Here is a 20,083-nt window from a genome sequence, read left to right as displayed (position 1 = left end):
TTGCTGGATTGTATCCTTCTATTTTTTACCTTTCTCTTAAGTGCCCGCGACCCCACCCCCCAGAGTTCTATTTTTGTCCATCTTTTCACTAAATACCAGGAACTTTAAAACTGGGATTCTTGAATAAAGTCTTGGAAGTGTCCTGAAATTTTATGCAAAATTTTATATATATGTATATTTTTTTCTGGGGAAAGAATCTGTAATTTTCATTGGATATCAAAAGCATATGTAAACCCACTCCACCCCCCACCCTACCCCTGAAAAAAAAGATAAGTAATACTGCTCTGTACATTTTTTGGGTAGTCTTTCTCATTCCCTGGGATGAGCATGGAAGGTAGGAACTCTGGTTGAGAGTAGCTTGACTCTCTTCCTCAACCCCCCTGCAAATGTGTAGCCTAATAATGTATTTGATGAGACTTTTGCAACAAGTCAGTAATTCTTTATTTTTTTGGTGTAACACTTAAGTTATATAGACCTGTGAGAGAGAGTCTAAATCAAGTGCTGCACATTGTCTACTTGGTAACTGATGTCTGGTTAGGTATTTGATGTCACTTGGCCTAGAAAATGTTGGAGGAGAAAGACTGTTCCAGGTCTTGTGCTAAGAGCTGTGTTCTTTTCTTTCTGTAACATGGAACATTGGAGACTAGGTATGCCCTGGTTATTGTGAACCTAACTAACGTCTCAAGTTTTTAAAGAAACAGCAGAATGGCATTTTGTGGAGTTCAGCACAGCTCCTTAACCTACAGATTTCATGGAGAAAGCCAAGAGTGGGGCTAATTTATGAGGGAAATAAACCAAAATGCCCTATCTTTGAAAGCAAAATCATGACTTAAAAGTTTTTTTTAGTATATTAGTGTACTGCTAGAAATTGAGTGTGTTCTCCTGACATCTTGGGATATTTTTGGTTTTTGGTAACTTTAGATTAAATGATATCTTAGTGTTATTCCTGAAACAAAAAAGAAGATAAAGTAAATTCAGAGACAGCAGAGGGCAGCAACAGTATAGAAAGTAGATTTGCATCAAGTGATAAATGCTCTGCTCTAAATTATCTTTCTCCTGTCAGATATAACTATTTGAAAAATACACCTGGCCTCCCTTATTCCTCATTTCTCTTAAAATGAAAAAGTTGAGATACAACCTAAAATAATAGTATTCTGCATTTAGGACAAATTTCTGATAGTGCTTAAAACAACTCCACTAAGTATCGAGGTTGTTTTATTGATTAATTTTGTTGTAACAGCTATCATACTGAGAAGGTTAACCCTTCGCTCTCCCCATATCCAATTAATCATTTGTTTCTGTTCAATATACTTCTTAAATATCTCACATTTGCTAATTTCCCTCCCCTGGTCTGTGCATACTCCTCAGTAAACCCCAAGTCATCTTTCATAGCACATCTGATCATGTCATTTGTTCCCCTTCAGTTCAGAACACAGTAATTGCTTCCCATAACCTACAGGAAAAAGCCCTCTTCCTTTGAATGATCTGGCCGCTGCTTCCCTGTTCAGCTTCCTCTACACTCCCTCACCTGTGCAGGAGTTCATCTCCAGACATGCTGTGCCCTTCTATGCTTTTGTGCTTGTTTTTCCCCTCTTAAATGTCCTTTCCTACCTTGTTCATGTGATGAACCCCTACTGATATTTCCAGGATTGAGCTCAGATGTCACTCTTTCTGCAAAGCCTTCTCTGACCTTCTCACACAGACTAGTGGTTTCTTTCTCTGATTTCTATAGTACCTGCACTTATCTCCATTGCTTTTTTAACCCTAAATAACATAGTAAGTTAGTCTAATAAATAATCACATTTTTTACTTGATTGCTTAGTTTCCTTCTAAATGGAAGATAAGAACATAAAAGCAATTAATTTGGACTGGCCTGGTGGCACAGCGGTTAAGTTCACTTGTTCCGTTGGTGGCCTGGGGTTCTCCGGTTCGGATCCCGGGTGCAGACATGGCACCGCTTGGCAAGCCATGCTGTGGCAGGCATCCCACATATAAAGCAGAGGAAGATGGGCACGGATGTTAGCTCAGGGCTAATCTTCCTCAAAAAAAAAAAGAAGCAATTGATTTGGTATTTCTGGAAAGGAATCTGCTTTACTAATTTAGCACTTTTTAAACTTAGCCTTTGAAACTACTAAATAAGATTTGGTTGAATTTTGTATTTTGGAAACATTTTCTTTCTTTTTTCTTTTTTTCTTTTTATTTTTTTGAAGAAGATTAGCCCTGAGCTAACTACTGCCAGTCCTCCTCTTTTTTGCTGAGGAAGCCTGGCCCTGAGCTAACATCCATGCCCATCTTCCTCTACTTTACATGTGGGACGCCTACCACAGCATGGCGTGCCAAGCAGTGCCATGTCCACACCCAGGATCTGAACCGATGAACCCTGGGCTGCTGAGAAGCGGAATGTGTACCACCAGGCCGGCCCTGGAAATATTTTCTTTAAATTTCATGTCACAGTTTATAAAAGCAACATAAATTATAGGTAATTATCATAGTGTCCAGGGAGAATCATTATTAATATATTGATACATGTTGTTTCAGTCTTTAAGCAAAATTATATGGTCGATTCTGCTATAACACTTGTTTTAAAAGCATAGATTTGGGCTGGCCCCATGGCTGAGTGCTTAAGTTTGTACACTCCACTGTGGTGACCCAGGGTTTCACCAGTTCAAATCTTGGGTGTGGACATGGCACTGCTCATCAAGCCATGCTGAGGCGGCATCCCACATGCTACAACTAGAAGGACCCACAACTAAGAATATACACCTATGTACTGGGGGGCTTTGGGGAGAAAAGGGAAAAAATAAAATCTTTAATAAAAAACCAAAGAAACAAAAAAACGTAGATTTGTTCCACTGTGGTTGATATATTATGGAACAGTTTGAACAGAATGTGAATTTTGCATTGCTTATGTACCATTTTGTCCGAAGGAAACAGTAGGTGAAAGCAGAAAACTCCATCCAGCTGAACTGAGCACTGTAGAAGTACACAAAATGTCTATAGACACAGGCACACACGTGCACCTCAGATGTCTGCCAGTGACCTCAGTTCACAGTGTACGTTATGCACCACCGTCATTCACATCTCGTGTTAGAATTTTGCATCCCATTTTAGACACTTCTCATCATTTCGTAATAATTCACAAGTCCTAGCCCTTCAGAAGTCCACCTCCACAAGCAAACCTTAGGTCTTTTTCAAAGTAAAGTACATTGTTTATAGTATTTACATATTTCTTGACTGTTTAGTTTCACATATGTAAAACTGTGCAACTGCTTTTATTAGGTTCCTATCTTTTTTTTTTAATGTGATGAAGTTTCTGAGTATTGAGCCCTAACCCCATTTTTCTCATAAACTATGGTTTTTCTTGCACAATTTTACATAGTGCTGTCATTTTTAGGGATGCTTATCTTGTATTTTAACAGAACTGGCTGTATGCAAAAGTGTAATAGAATATATTGGTGAGGTAAACATGTATGTAGTACTAATTGTCAGTTGCCATAACCTCCATTGTTTGACATTTTAAATGTTAAATACTATTAATCATTCTTTACTATTTATTTATTTATTTTGAGGAAGATCAGCCCTGAGCTAACTGCTGCTAATCCTCCTCTTTTCGCTGAGGAAGACTGGCCCTGAGCTAACATCCATGCTCATCTTCCTCTACTTTATGTGTGGGATGCCTGCCACAGCATGGTGTGCCAAGCGGTGCCATGTCCGCACCTGGGATCTGAACTGGTGAACCCTGGGCCACCAAAGCGGAATGTGTGCACTTAACCGCTGTGCCACTGGTCCGTCCCCTACAATTTATATTTAGCTAACATCTATTATTATTTTAAGGTTCCAGGAAATTGAAACTTTCAAAGTCTATCTACCTCTCTGGTGTTTTGATTTTGTTTTTTTCCTGTTATTAGATTCCTAAAACTAGAATTTCTGGGCCACGCTATGCATTTTTTCCATATAATAACAAAAGTAATAATGTAAATGTCAACACCCAGTTTAACTCTAGCAGAGTAACCACTTAGTTTTTTTTGTATCCTTCTAGACTTTACCCTTCTGGTCTGCATTTATTTAATTTAATTAATTAATTGATTTGAGGAAGATGAGCCCTGAGCTAACATCTGCCACCAATCCTCCTCTTTTTGTTGAGGAAGACTGGCCCTGAACTAACATCTGTGCCCATCTTCCTCTACTTTATATGTGGGACGCCTGCCACAGCAAGCGTAGGTCTGCACCCGGCATCTGAACCAGCGAACCCGGGGCCACCAAAGCGGAATGTGCAAACTCAACCACTGTGCCACTGGGCAGGCCCCAGAATATAACTTTTAAAACCTGAGGTATAGTTGACATATAACATATTAGTTTCAAGTGTACAACATAATGATTCAATAATTGTATATTTTGTGAAATGATCACTGCAGTAAGTCTAGTTAACATCCATCACCTATACAGATAGGAATTTTTTTTCTTGTAATGAGAACTTTTAAGATTTACTCTCTTAGCAACTTTCAAATATACAATACAGTATTATTAACTTGTCACCATTTGGTACATTGCATCCTCCAAAAATAGAATTTTATAAAAAAAATTCTGCAGTGACATATCAAGAAAGTGCAACATTTTTATTTTTTGCTAATGGACACACCAAAGCAGTTTTTGCCATTTGCAAATTAACCTGTCTAAATTCACTAAAGACCTTAGTATTTCTCTCAGTCTGTGAGTAAGTGGCATGAACATAGGTAAGATGGAGAAAATAAGTCTCAGAATTAGTGTTGATACACCGGTTAAGGTTTGCATTTAGAAGCTGGCCTGGGCAGCATTCCAGGAGTATATTTTAATGAACCACGTAACGCTTGATGGGCTTAATGGGCTTTCAGTTTATCCTGAAATTGGTTGTAATTTTTATCGTAGTAAGTGATGATGAAACATTTAATGGTGATTAAATTATGCTTTAAGTTGTTATAGAAATGTAGGTACTTAAGCTTATTGACCTAAACCTTGCAGCAGTTTATGAAGCACACACAGCACTTTTGAAAATAAAATCTTCAAGGAGTTATAAATGAATCTTTAGGGGCTGACAATGAATCTGGAGTATTTACAAAAATTATTTAATGACTTTAAATAATTATTTTTAATTAAAAGCCATAATCAATTGGGGGGAAAAAAAAAAAGCCCAGTTGGAAATTGGCAACTGGGACTCAGTACAAATTACAAATAGGGGAAGGAAGTTAAGATGCTAGTGAAAGCTTACAGGATAGGGAGCAGGTGAGTGCAGAAGGGGCTTTATTGAATTTGAGAAGAGCTGCAGAAAGCTGGGCCTGTGTGTTTGAGAGGCTAGAGGACATGTTAAGGATGATAGCTTCTCAAATTTATTTAGCTATTTCTGTAATAATACCATGTGAGTATTCTTGGAAAACCTTACCTTCTTCAGAGTCATGTGCTAGAAACATAACAGAGCATATAGAGAAAATAAGGTTAAAGTAGACGTCAAAGTATATGAAACTTTTTAAACAATTACTAACAAAAGCATTAACAAACTTTAATAATAATAGTAGCCTAGGGGGCTGGCCCCGTGGCTGAGTGGTTAAGTTCACGCACTCCGCTGTGGCGGCCCAGGGTTTTGCTGGTTCGGATCCTGGGCACGGACATGGCACCGCTCATCAAGCCATGCTGAGGTGGCCTCCCACATGCCACAACTAGAAAGACCCACAACTAAAAATACACAACTTTGTACCGGGGGACTTTGGGGAGAAAAACGAAAAAAAAATAAAATCTTTGAAAAAGAAATAGTAGCCTACATAAATCTCCATTGCATTTGCGTGTAGCACCAAACATCAGGTGATTCTTTGCAGCCTTAAAGTCTGGGGCTCTTGTTTTCTCCTTTGAGATGCTCTTTGAGGGCATTTCCTTCTAATAAATGGTCAGTTTCATCAAAGTTAAAATTCTGAACCAGGGTATAGAGTTCAGTCAAAAAAAACTTGTTTTAATATGGGCAAATATTTTTGCACCCTTGTCTATACTCAGCTTTTCTACACATCTTAACGTAGTGGAAAGTACAATGGTCATTAAGCCAACTACTCTGAGGTCTTCATATATTGCTAAGCTTACTCTTTAATTATGTGAGAGCTTGCCCGTGATCACTTCAAAACATTAATGGGCTGGATAAAATGGGTATAGAAGGAAAGTACCTCAACATAATAAAGGCCATATATAACAGACCCACAGCCAACATCATACTCAATGGACAAAAACTGAAAGCCATCCCTCTGAGGTCAGGAACAAGACAAGGGTGCCCACTTTCACCACTCCTATTCAACATAATACTGGAGGTGCTGGCCAGAGCAATTCGGCAGGAAAAAGAAATAAAAGGAATCCAAATAGGTAACGAAGAAGTAAAACTCTCGCTGTTTGCAGACGACATGATCTTATATATAGAAAACCCCAAAGAATCCATAGAAAAACTATTAGAAATAATCAACAACTACAGCAAAGTAGCAGGGTATAAAATTAACGTGCATAAATCAGTAACATTTCTATACACTAACAATGAACTAACAGAAAAAGAACTCAAGAACTCAATCCCATTCACAATCGCAACAAAAAGAATAAAATACCTTGGGATAAACTTAACCAAGGAAGTGAAGGATCTATACAATGAAAACTACAAGACTTTCTTGAAAGAAATTGACGATGACATAAAGAGATGGAAAGACATTCCATGCACATGGATTGGAAGAATAAACATAGTTAAAATGTCCATACTACCTAAAGCAATCTACAGATTCAATGCTATCCCAATCAGAATCCCAAGAACATTCTTCACAGAAATTGAACAAACAACCCTAAAATTCATATGGGGCAACAAAAGACCGCGAATTGCTAAAGCAATCCTGAGCAAGAAAAACAAAGCCGGCGGAATCACAATCCCCGATTTCAAAACATACTACAAAGCTACAGTGATCAAAGCAGCATGGTACTGGTACAAAAACAGGTCCACAGATCAATGGAACAGAATTGAAAGCCCAGAGATAAAACCACACATCTATGGACAGCTAATCTTCGACAAAGGCGCAGAGGGCCTACAATGGAGAAAAGAAAGTCTCTTCAACAAATGGTGCTGGGAAAACTGGAGAGCCACATGCAAAAGATTGAAAATTGACCATTCTTTTTCAGCACACACCAAAATAAACTCAAAATGGATCAAAGACCTAAAGATTAGGCCTGAGACAGTAAGTCTTTTGGAAGAGAATATAGGCAGTACGCTCTTTGACATCAGTTTCAAAAGAATCTTTTTGGACACTATAACTCCTCAGTTGAGGGAAACAATAGAAATAATAAACAAATGGGACTTCTTCAGACTAAAGAGCTTCTTCAAGGCAAGGGAAAACAGGGTTGAAACAAAAAAACAGCTCACTAATTGGGAAAAAATATTTACAAGCCACTTATCCGACAAAGGGTTAATCTCCATAATATACAAAGAACTCACACTGCTTAACAACAAAAAAACAAACAACCCGATCAACAAATGGGCAGAGGACATGAACAGACATTTCTCAAAAGAAGATATGAATATGGCCAATAGACACATGAAAAGATGTTCATCATCGCTAATCATCAGGGAAATGCAAATTAAAGCTACACTAAGATATCACCTTACACCCGTTAGATTGGCAAAAACATCCAAAACCAAGAGCGACAAATGTTGGAGAGGTTGTGGAGAAAAAGGAACCCTCATACACTGTTGGTGGGAATGCAAACTGGTACAGCCACTATGGAAAACAGTATGGAGATTTCTCAAAAAGTTAAAAATAGAAGTACCCTATGACCCAGCCATCCCATTACTGGGTATCTATCCTAAGAACCTGAAATTAGAAATCTCAAGAGTCTGTTGCACCCCTATGTTCATCGCAGCATTATTTACAATAGCCAAGACGTGGAACCAACCTACATGCCCAGAAACTGATGATTGGATAAAGAAGATGTAGTATATATACACAATGGAATACTACTCAGCCATAAAAAAAGACAAAATTGGCCCATTCACAGCAACGTGGATGGACCTCGAGGGTATTATGTTAAGCGAAATAAGCCAGTCAGAGAAAGACGAACTCTATATGACTCTACTCATAGGTGGAAGTTAGTATATTGATAAGGAGATCTGATCAGTGGTTACCAGGGAAAAGGGGGGGTGCGGGGAGGGCACAAAGGGGGAAGTGGTGTACCCACAACATGACTAACAAAAATGTACGACTGAAATCTCACAAGGTTGTAATCTATCATAACATTAATAAAAAAAAAAAAACATTAATGGGTTGGGGGGAAAAATAATGGTGAACCAACGCCACCTCTGCGTTTTCCTGCCGTCTCTGGATTTACCAATAGCATGTGAGCTGATGTGGAATAAAGAACCAGGCGTTGTAGCACAACAGACATCATGTGAGCAAAGCGTTGTTTATAGACTGTCTGAATAATGTTTCGCGTGTGTACTATTTTCTAAATATATGTAGATGCTGTTGTGATTAATAAAACATGAATTCTTATAACAGTTTTGCTGACTTCATAGTTGGAATCTTTCATCATTTTTTCAACCGAGAGCTACTGACGTTTCTGGAAAAGGTTGGGAACTGTTGCTTTGGAGTGAAATGCAGAGTGCTAGAGATCACTTGCAGAATTTTTCCAAGGGAATTTATTGGAGATCAGAAAAAAAATCCTTATGTTAGAACCAATAGTAATACATGGTTAACTGTTGCTAGCTTATGTTAAGTGTCATGCTCTATACTAAGTGTTGTGTATCGTTATCTCATTTATTCATCTTCTGGGTAGCTATTGTTATCACTCCCATTGTAATAGACAAGGAAAAGGGGGCTGAGAGTAGCGTGCTCCAGATCACAAAGCCAGTAGGTAGCAGAGCTGGGATTGGCACCCAGGTCTCCATTCGTGCTTTTCACACTAGGCGCTCTATAGCCTCACTTACTCCTCCTCATGTAATTCCCCAGCATGTACTCTTAAATAGCATCAAGCAAAATTCCACTGTAAATCCTCGGCTTGATTCGGTACCTCTGGAACACTATGATTCATGGAAAGTAGGGCTATGAGGTAAGTTAGAGGTACCTATTTTATTTTAATGACTTTGACTTTGGGTTATTAAATCTACAGAGAAAGGCAGTTCGTTTAGTCATAATTAATATCACATTTCTGTATCTCTAGTACTCCTTATGACAGGCAGGAGCGGCGTGGTTTGTGAGGAAGCTTTGGATGCCAGATCATCTCCCTTTCTATAAAATAAATTAAGTGCTAACCACATTTTGAATTAAAATACCTGAGTAAATAGTAACTTGGGAAACCTGCCACACCATTTGTGCTTATTGGATCAAATGATGCTTGTTATCACAGCAGAATTTTTATGATCTCTAGTCTTGTATTTTTAAAAATAGGACTTTTTCATTTATTTTTCTTTTTGCTTTCTTTTAGGGAAACACCAGACATTGTTGTTGGCAGTTTTTGTGACGCCTCTTATTGATCTTCGTTCTGATTTCTCCAAGTTTCAGGAAATGATAGAAACAACTTTAGATATGGATCAGGTATGCAATATACTCTTTAAGCAGGAGAATATTTTTGAAAAGCAAAGGCACATCAGAAAACTCAGATTTCTCTTTTTAGTATTTAATTTTGGCACTTTTGTGAGGCACCTTTGAGACAGCAGATGTAAGATTAAGTGATAGATGGGGAAGCCCTTTTTTTTTTTTTAATAACAATTTCAGTGGATGAAAATTAAGAAAGATTAACAGGAAATGAACGGGCATACTGACCTGGTTAAAGGAAATCTCATAAATAAAAGATTGCACATATGCAAGCTGAGTTTTGTGTAATTTTAAGAGAGAAGGAAAATTATAGTCACTAGAAATGAAAAAAGAAGTAGACATTGAGCACAAGAGAAGACTCCTCTTGTTTATTTCCCACGTAGGGAGGGTCTTTGAGAGGGAGGTTAGAGTATGTGGGTGTCTCCTAAATAGTTGTTGATACAACAAAAAGTTAACCATGACTGTAATACTGTTTTGTTCCAACTCTCTTGTTAGTTGAGAACACTTAGGGTTTAAGTGATCTATATCCTCAGGTCTTTTAACAATTTTAAGCGGTAATTTACATATAAATATGAAGTGGGAATAGTTTCTGGAATAGTTGAAAATAGCCTTATAATGAACATGGATTTGAAAACACAACTTTAAAAACGGTAAAATTTTTCTTTTGTGATTGTTAAAAGTTTGTTTATAGAACAAATTTAATATGGGGCCATTGAATGTAGTGTTTTTAAGTTGTGTTACTTTAAAAATGATTTGGAATTTTTCTACACTAAATTTTTTTTTTTTATTGAGTTAATGATAGGTTACAATCTTGTGAAATTTCAGTTGTATATTAATGTTTGTCAGGCATGTTGTAGGTGCACCACTTCACCCTTTGTGCCCACCCCCCACCCCACCTTTCCCCTGGTATCCACTAAACTGTTCTTAGTCCATAATTTTAAATTCCTCATATGAGTGGAGTCATACACAGATTATCCTTCTCTCACTGGCTTATTTCACTTAACATAATTCCCTCAAGGTCCATCCATGTTATTGCAAATGGAATGATTTTGTTCTGTTTTACAGCTGAGTAGTATTCCATTGTATATATGTACCACATCTTCTTTATCCATTCGTCTGCTGCTGGGCACTTAGGTTGCTTCCACGTCTTAGCTATTGTAAACAGTGCTGCAGTGAACATTGGGGTGCATAGGACTTTTGGGATTGCTGACTTCAAGCTCTTTGCATAAATACCCAGTAGTGGGATGGCTGGATCGTATGGTAGTTCTATTTTTAATTTTTTGAGGAATCTCCATACTGTTTTCCATAGTGGCTGCACCAGTTTGCATTCCCACCAGCAGTGTATGAGGGTTCCTTTTTCTCCGCAACCTCTCCCCAACATTTGTTGCTATGAGTTTTAGATATTTTTGTCATTCTAATGGGTGTAAGGTGATATCTTAGTGTAGTTTTGATTTGCATTTCCCTGATGATCAGCGATGATGAGCATCTTTTCATGTGCCTATTGGCCATCAGTATATCTTCTTTGGAGAAATGTCTGTTCATGTCTCCAGCCCATTTTTTGATTGGGTTGTTTGATTTTTTGTTGTTGAGTTGTGAGAGTTCTTTATATATTATGGATATTAAGCCTTTGTCAGATATATGACTTGCAAATATTTTTTCCCAGTTAGTGGGTTGTTTTTTTGTTTCAATCCTGTTTTCATTTGCCTTGAAGAAGCTCTTTAGTCTGATGAAGTCCCATTTGTTTATTCTTTCTATTGTTTCCCTTCTCTGAGAAGACATGGTGTCCGAAAACATCCTTTTAATACTGATGTCAAAGAGTGTACTGCCTACGTTTTCTTCTAGAAGCCTTATGGTTTCAGGTCTCACCTTTAGGTCTTTGATCCATTTTGAGTTTGTTTTGGTGAATGGTGAAAAAGAATGGTCAATTTTCAATCTTTTGCATGTGGCTCTCCAGTTTTCCCAGCACCATTTGTTGAAAAGACTTTCTTTTCTCCATTGTATGCCCTCAGCTCCTTTGTCAAAGATAAGCTGTCCATAGATGTGTGGTTTTATTTCTGGGCTTTCAATTCTGTTCCATTGATCTGTGCACCTGTTTTTGTACCAGTACCATGCTGTTTTGATTACTGTAGCTTTGTAGTATGTTTTGAAGTCAGGGATTGTGATGCCTCTGTTGTGTTCTTTTTTCTCAGGATTGCTTTAGCAATTCGGGGTCTTTTGTTGCCCCATATGCATTTTAGGATTCTTTGTTCTAATTCTGTAAAGAATGTCATTGGGATTCTGATTGGGATGACGTTGAATCTGTAGATTGCTTTAGGTAGAACGGACATTTTAACTATGTTTATTCTTCCAATCCATGTACATGGAATGTCTTTCCATCTCCTTATGTCGTCATCCAATTCTCTCAGAAAGGCCTTGTAATTTTCATTATATAGGTCCTTCACTTCCTTAGTTAAATTTACCCCAAGGTATTTTATTCTTTTTGTTGTGATTGTGAATGGTATTGTGTTCTTGAGTTCTTTTTCTGTTGGTTTATTACTGGAGTATAGAAATGCCACTGATTTATGCACGTTAATTTTATACCCTGCAACTTTGCTGTAGTTGTTGATTACTTCTAACAGTTTTCCAATAGATTCTTTGGGGTTTTCTACATATAAGATCATGTCGTCTGCAAACAGCGAGAGTTTCACTTCTTCCCTCCCTATTTGGATTCCTTTTATTCCTTTTTCTTGCCTGATTGCTCTGGCCAGGACCTCCAGTACTATGTTAAATAAGAGTGGTGATAGAGGGCATCCTCATCTCGTTCCTGTTTTCCGGGGGATGGGGTTCAGTTTTTGCCCATTGAGTATGATGTTGGCTATGGGTTTGTTGTATATGGCCTTTATTATGTTTAGGTAGTTTCCTTCTATGCCCATTTTGTTCAGAGTTTTTATCATAAATGGCTGTTGGATCTTGTCAAATGCCTTCTCTGCATCTATTGAGATGATCATGTGGTTTTTATTCCTCAGTTTGTTGATGTGGTGTATCACGTTGATTGATTTGTGGATGTTGAACCATCCCTGTGTCCCTGGTATGAATCCCACCTGATCCTGATGTATGATCCTTTTGATGAATTGCTGAATTCTGGTTGCCAAAATTTTGTTTAGAATTTTTGCACCTATGTTCATCAGTGATATTGGCCTGTAGTTCTCTTTTTCCGTGGTGTCCTTGTCAGGTTTTGGTATCAGCGTGATGTTGGCCTCATAGAATGTGTTAGGAAGTGTTCCATCTTCCCTAATTTTTTGGAATAGCTTGAAAAGGATAGGTATTAAATCCTCTCTGAAAGTTTGGTAGAATTCCCCAGGAAAGCCATCTGGTCATGGGGTTTTATTCTTTGGGATGCTTTTGATTGCTGTTTCAATCTCTTTCCTTGTGATTGGTCTGTTCAAATTGTCTGCCTCTTCTTGAGTGAGCTTTGGGAGATTGTAGGAGTCCAAGAATTTATCCATTTCCTCTAGGTTATCCATTCTGTTGGCATATAGTTTTTTGTAGTATTCTCTTATAATCTGTTGTATTTCTGCAGAGTCTTATTTCTCCTCGCTAATTTCTGATTTTGTTTATTTGAGCTTTCTCCCTTTTTTTCTTTGTAAGTCCGGCTAGTGGTTTGTCAATTTTATTTATCTTCTCAAAGATCCTTTCTACTGCCTTTTTCGTTTCAATAGTATTTATTTCTGCTCTGATTTTTATTATTTCTCTCCTGCTGACTTTGGGCTTCATTTGTTCTTTTTTCTCTAGTTCAGTTAGGTGTACTTTAAGGTTGCTTATTTGGGATTTTTCTTGTTGTTAAGATGTGCCTGTATTGCGATGAATTTTCCTCTTAATACAGCTTTTGCTGTATCCCATATGAGTTGGTATGGCATGCTATCATTTTCATTTGTTTCCAGGTATTTTTTTATTTCTTCTTTAATTTCTTCAATGATCCATTGCTTGTTCAGTAGTGTGTTGTTTAGTCTCCACATCTTTGTGCCTTTCTCAGCTTTTTTCTTGTAATTAATTTCTAGCCTTATAGCACTATGATCAGAGAAGATGCTTGTTATTATTTCAATTTTTTTAAATTTGTAGAGGCTTGCCTTGTTTCCCAACATATGGTCTATCCTAGAGAATGTTCCATGTGCACTTGAGAAGAAAGTGTATTCAGCTCTTTCAGGGTGAAGTGATCCATATATGTCTATTAAGTCCAATTGTTTAAGTTTTTCATTTAGCTCCACTATTTCTTTGTTGATTTTCTGTCTGGATGATCTGTCCATTGATGTGAGTGGTGTGTTGAGGTCCCCTACTATTATTGAGTTGTTTTTAACATCTTCCTTTAGGTCTGTTAATAGTTGCTTTATGACTCTTGGTGCTCCTGTGTTGGGTGCATAGATATTTATAAGTGTTATTTCTTCTTGATGAAGTATCCCTTTGATCATTATATATTGTCCTTCTGTGTCTCTCTTTACCTGTCTTATTTTGAAATCCACTTGGTCTGATATAAGAATTGCAACACCTGCCCTTCTTTCCTTGCTATTAGCTTGAAGTATTGTCCTCCACCCCTTCACCCTGAGTCTGTGTTTGTCCTTGGGGCTGAGGTGTGTTTCCTGGAGGCAACAAATTGTTGGATCTTGTTCTTTAATCCATTTTGCCACTCTGTCTTTTTATTGGAGAGTTCAATCTGTTTACATTGAGAGTGATTATTGATGCATGTGGACTTAATGCTGTCAATCTGTCGCTCATTATCTTGTTTTCCTGTGTTTCTTTTCCTCTTTGCTTTAGACTGCCCATTTAATACTGCAATTTGTTATGCTGGGTTTGTTAGATTTTTCCTTATTTATGATTTGTGACTCTGTTCTGTACTTTATTTTAGTGTCTACCTTGAAGTTTGTATTTAGTATCTCGTGTATAATATAGTCTATTCTCTGGTGGTCTCTTACTTACTTGACCAATACTGATTTAGACCCTTTGCTCTTCCCCTCCTAAATAATTATTTTCATTTCTCATTCCAACTCGTCTTATGAATTTGTAGTTAGAGTGCTAAGATCGTCCTTGCTTTGGTAGTTTCCTTACCTTTACCCTAATGCTATAGTTGAATATTTGCTATCCTGTTCTGGTTCTATCCATCGGTCTCCCTAGTCTGTGGATTGTGTCCCCTTTCTCCCTTTTTTCTTTTTTCAGGTATGAGAGCCTTCTTGAGGATTTCTTGTAATGGAGGGCTTTTAGTGACAAATTCCCTTAACTTTTGTTTGTCTGGAAAAGATTTAATTTCTCCCTCATATCTGAAGGAAATTCTTGCTGGATAGAGTATTCTTGGCTGAAGATTTTTATCTTGTAAAGCTTTGAATATGTCACTCCATTCTCTCCTAGCTTGTTTCTGTAGAGAAATCCGCTGACAGTCTGATAGGGGCTCCTTTATAGGTTTTTCTCTTTTTTTTTCTTACTTCCCTCAGTATTCTTTCCTTGTCTTTCCTTTTTGCCAATTTTACTACTACGTGCCTTGCAGTAGGTCTTTTTACATTGACAAATCTAGATCTAAAACCCTCCTCTACACACATTTCTCCATCAATCCCTAGATTTGGGAAGTTCTCTTCAATAATTTCGTTAAGCACATTTTCTGCTCCATTTTCCTTTTCCACGTTCTCGGGAATTCCTATGATCCTTATGATCTTAATCCTCATTGAATCCATTATCTCTCGGAGGTTTTCCTCATTTTTTTAAATTCTTAGTTCCCTTTCTTCCTCTGTCTGGAGCCATTCAGCCTGTCTATCTTCAGTTATGTTAATTTCCTCTTCTATGGTGTCTACACGGGCATTCAGGGAATCCGTATTCTGTTTTATCTGGTCCATTGTGTTTTTCATCTCTAGTAATTCTGTTTGATTCTTCTTTATGATTTCAATTTCTTTTGTGAAGTAACTCCAGAACTCATTGGCTTGTTTCTCTATCTTTCTCTCTACCTCATTGAGTTTTTTGATTATAGCTGCTCTGAACTCATTATCACTTCGTTTACCTAATTCCAAGTCCTCAGGACTTAATTCTGTGTTTTTATTGTTTTCCTTCTGGTCTGGGGCTTTTATAAATTGCTGGATGGTAGAGGAGCGGTTTTTTTGGTAGAATTCGGTTGCAGTTACAGCCTCTCGCCACTAGATGGGGGTCGAGAGCGGCGTGTTAGCTCTCCGCCTTGGGGCAAGATGGCTGCGCCCACTGGCTTTGTTAGGGGGGAGGGGCTGTTACTCCCACGCGCCGGTCTGCGTTCAGATCAGTTCTGTTCTCTGGTCTCCCAAGGCCCTTGATTTGTAGGGTCCCCGTGGACGCAAGCTTTCCCCCCGTCAGCGGGTCTCCACTGAACCAGCGGCAGGAGTCCTGGATGATCCCCCGTCGCGCGGCCCCTCCTCCGCTCCTTCCCGACCCGCAGCGATCACAGACTCTAGGGGAGGGAGCGATGTTCTCTCCTACACGTTCCAGCGCCTCTGAGGCTGTAAGTAGGGTGTATGATCTCCGCCTTCTTGGTATTGTAGGTCTCTAACGTGTTGGCATTATTTTTATTCTCTGAAATTCAGTTTTTCCAATCCTTTGTTGTATTTTGGAGGGGAGAGAATCCCGGGTCAGCTCACCCCGCCATTTTGCTCCACCCCCTTCTTCCTTTTCTACACTAAATTTACTGTTAAAAATGATCTTGCAGGGAATATGTGCTCACATTATTCACGTTAAGGTAATAGTTTTGTTTGCTGATTATTGGATCCTTTGCATTCCTCGTGACTGGATTTGTTTGAGTTAACATTTGCCCTAGGTGATGTTGATTTATTTTGTTTTTACCGGATCATTAACTGCGGCTAAAGGAAGTTAAATCCCATGTATTCTGCTCTTTGGATTTTAGAAGAACATGAGTGTGTGTGTGTGTGTGTGTAGGTTTAAATGCTTCACTTTTCTGGTAATATTTTGTCAGTGATGGGGCGATCTTTTCCATTTACTTCTAAGTTAAGTAACCAAAAACCTTGCATTGTTCACCCCTTGCTTAGGAAAATTTACATTTTAGCTCTTGTTCCCTCTGTAATGTTGCTATTAATGGAATGATTTTAGATGCATAACTTTTAGGTTAATGGAAGGCAGAAATGCTATTGAGACATCTGGACACTGAAACCATCGCCACCCCGTGCAGCTGAGGCTGTGGTCTTACCTGTGATTGGGCAGAGTTGGATATTTGTAAACATTGCTTTAAATGAAAGCATAAAGGTGTACTTCTTGATGGTTAACAAAAGCTCTGACTAACGTAATAGGGAGGTGCGATGGCAAGAATTGTCACCACGGCAGTACACACCTGAAGGAAGCCACAGGCCAGGCAAAGCTCGGCTGAAATGTTGTAGTTGTGGCCATCTTTATTCTTCTGACTTACTATCTCTTTGCTTTAATATTGTGGGTCTCAAACTAAGTATGTGTCAGAATCGCTTGGTAGGCTCCATCCCTGAAATCATATTCTTCAGGTATGGGGTGGGGATGGCGAATTTTAATTCCTAACATGTACCCAAATGATGCTGCTTGTCTGGGGACCCCACTTTGAGAACGGCTTGTTTAGTAAATTAGGAGTGCAGTACTCTCTCAAAGGGAGAGTGACTGTGTGATTTCTTTCCAGTAATTTGTAGCCTACCTGAAATGCTGTACCTTTGGGCAATCATTGGACATTATTTGGACAAAAATTCGTTTGTATAGTTGAGAATGTTTAAGAGGTTCTTAAAATTGGTATCTCCTGTATCGGTGTACAGATGCTGTATCAAAGATCCCCCTGCAGCGCTCTGGGCTGTCACAATCATACATTCACACCTGCCCGAAAGGTGCCCAAGTCCTGCCTTTTAGAACCACCCTCTTCTCCTCTCCTACTTTTGGACTGTCTTCCTATAATAAACAGTTTATTTTCATGATGTATAGGATATTAGCCACTTCTATGATAATTACAAAATACAGCAGGATGAAATCTTGTATACTTCTATTTTATATTATGCGTTTTTATTTCCTTCCTTCCTTTCCCTCCCTCCCTCCCTCCCTCTCTCCCTGTCGTGCAGTATTTTGACTGTATAGATCCAACCCTTGGGATGTTTTATCTGTTTGACAGCAAACAAGCCAAAAACATATCCTCACAAATGATGTACCATTAGTGATTTAATGGGCTCTTGTTTGTAGTTTTCAACTAATGTGCTTATGAGTAGTTTTTCAAAATATTTAAAATACCAGAATATAAGTTTTTAAGTTTTTCTTTATTTGATGCTTTTCTGCTTATGTAACACATAATATTAGAACAAGTGAAACAAAGTGTTTCAAAAAAGCATGGAGGCAAAGGTGATCATCCTTGGTAGTTCATCCCTCTTTTCGGATGAGTGGTGTTAACAGCCTAGTGTGCTTCCTCCAATTCCATTACGCTAATTTACCCTATTGTGGGTTAAGGAATGTTTACTGTGACTGTAAAATAGTAGTAAGTGTTAAGTGTTGAATGATGCTTTGGGATTAGTGTGATGTAAGATTTTATAAGTGTCTATGAAAGGTGTGGATTTGAGGAAGATAAACAGTGCAATTATATGGATATAGACTAGAAAAGAAGAGGTCATTTGTCTTAATTTCATTGCTATCACTTTAGATAAGACAAGCCCCAATTTCTTAATCTGAAAGTAGAACTTCTCTCTCTCTCTCTCATTTTTTTTTTTTTTTTTGCTAAGGAAGAGATTCACCCCGAGCTAACATCTGTTGCCAATCTTTGGGGTTTTTTTTTTTGAGGAAGGTGAGCCCTGAGCTTACATCTGCCGCCAATCCTCCTCTTTTTGCTGAGGCAGACTGGCCCTGAGCTAACATCTGTGCCCATCTTCCTCTACTTTATATGTGGGAGGCCTACCACAGCATGGTGTGCCAAGCAGTGCCATGTCTGCACCCGAGATCCAAACTGGCGAACCCTGGGCTGCCAAAGCAGAGCGTGCACACTTAACCACTGCGCCGCTGGGCCAGGCCCCTGTTGCCAATCTTTTTTTTTTCTTTTTTTCTCTCCCCAAAGACGTGTAGTACATAGTTGTATATTCTAGTTGTAGGTCCTTCTGGTTATGCTATGTGGGACGCCACCTCAATCATGGCTTGATGAGTGGCACTAGGTCCATGCCCTGGATCTGAACTGCTGAAACCCTGGGCTACAGAAGTGGAGTGCATGAACTTAACCATTCAGCCATGGGGCTGGCCCCCACTTCTCTTTTTTGGTGAGGAAGATTGGCCCTGAACTAGCATATTTGCCAGTCTCCCCTCCCTTTCCCCCCCCCCTTTTTTTTTTGCTTGAGGATGATTGTCCCTGAGCTAACATCCGTGCCAATCCTCCTCCACTTTGTATGTGGGATGCTGGCTGGTGAGTGGAGTAGGTTCATTCCAGGCATCCAAACCTGCAAACCCAGACCACTGAATCAGAGCACATGCGTGAAAGTAGAATTTTTTTCCTACTCTGTTAGGCTAGTGTTTGGAGGCCTGCAATTTAGACTGACAAAAAACAGGTTAGAACCAGCCCTGAAGGCCTAGTGGTTGAAGTTAAATGCACTCTGCTTAGGAGACCCAGGTTCAGTTCCTAGGTGCAGAACCACACCGCTCGTCTATCAGTAGCCATGCTGTGGTGGCAGCTCACATAGGAGAGACTGAAGAACTTACAACTATACACAGCTATGTACTGGGGCTTTGTGGGGGAAAAAGGAGGAAGATTGGCAGCAGATGTTAGCTTAGGGCGAATCTTCCCCTGCAAAAAAAAAAAAAAAAAAAAAATTACCTTGTTTCAAAAAAGATTGGTAAGAGAACAAACGGGTCTGGTCCCGTGGCTGAATGGTTAGAGTTGCACGGGCTCCGCTTCAGTGGCCTGGGTTCTTGGGTTCAGGTCCTGTGCGTGGACCTCCTCCATTCATCAGGCCATGCTGAGGCGGCAACGCACATAGCACAACCAGAAGGATCTACAACTAGAATATAAAACTCTGTACTGGGGGGCTGTGGGGAGAAGAAGAAGAAATAAAAAAGATTGGCAACCTGATCATTAACAAAACCCTGGCCTGTGGGTTTTTAAAAAAAAAAAAAAAGGATTTTTGAGGTCACAGAAAAATGTGACTCAAAGAGGCTGTTGGAGTTTAAGGCTTCTATACCATTTTAGTAGAGGAAGGGGAGGGAGAGAAAGGGCACTTAGGGAAAGTAGGTAAATGAGCCCTTTGGAGACTAGATGGGAGAGATGGGATAGTTTTGTCTTTCCTGGTTTCCAAACTCCCTGGGAGGGGTGTATGATAATTGAGTTCTTTTGAGAGGCTCTGCTTTTAGGCAGATAAGAGTTCAGAAACAAAGTCTATTATCAAATGCTTTCATCTCGAAATAATTTTTATTCCACAGTGGCGTATTCTGGACCCCTTCAATGTTAGTACTATGCCAGTGAGTTGTGGGTTTCCTTTTTTTTTTTCCCTTCTTTATAGACTATTTGAGGTTAAACTTAGTATCAGTTAGGACTCTGT

At 38.9% G+C, this 20,083-nt stretch overlaps 1 protein-coding gene across 1 annotated transcript in view; it reads left to right on the top strand.

Moving 5' to 3' along the window:
- Positions 1-20,083, top strand: part of MSH2 (mutS homolog 2) — a 75,396-nt gene that overhangs the window by 28,933 nt on the left and 26,380 nt on the right. The window contains exon 8 of the mRNA XM_046663248.1: positions 9,466-9,575. Within this exon, the coding sequence (XP_046519204.1) occupies positions 9,466-9,575 (110 nt within the window). The remainder of the gene's footprint in view (positions 1-9,465; positions 9,576-20,083) is intronic.

Source organism: Equus quagga, chromosome 5 (genome assembly GCF_021613505.1).
Source record: "Equus quagga isolate Etosha38 chromosome 5, UCLA_HA_Equagga_1.0, whole genome shotgun sequence".
Classification (NCBI taxonomy): Eukaryota; Metazoa; Chordata; class Mammalia; order Perissodactyla; family Equidae; genus Equus; species Equus quagga.
The sequence above is the reverse complement of the archived record's forward strand: the minus strand, read 5'-3'. Positions and strand labels throughout refer to the sequence as shown.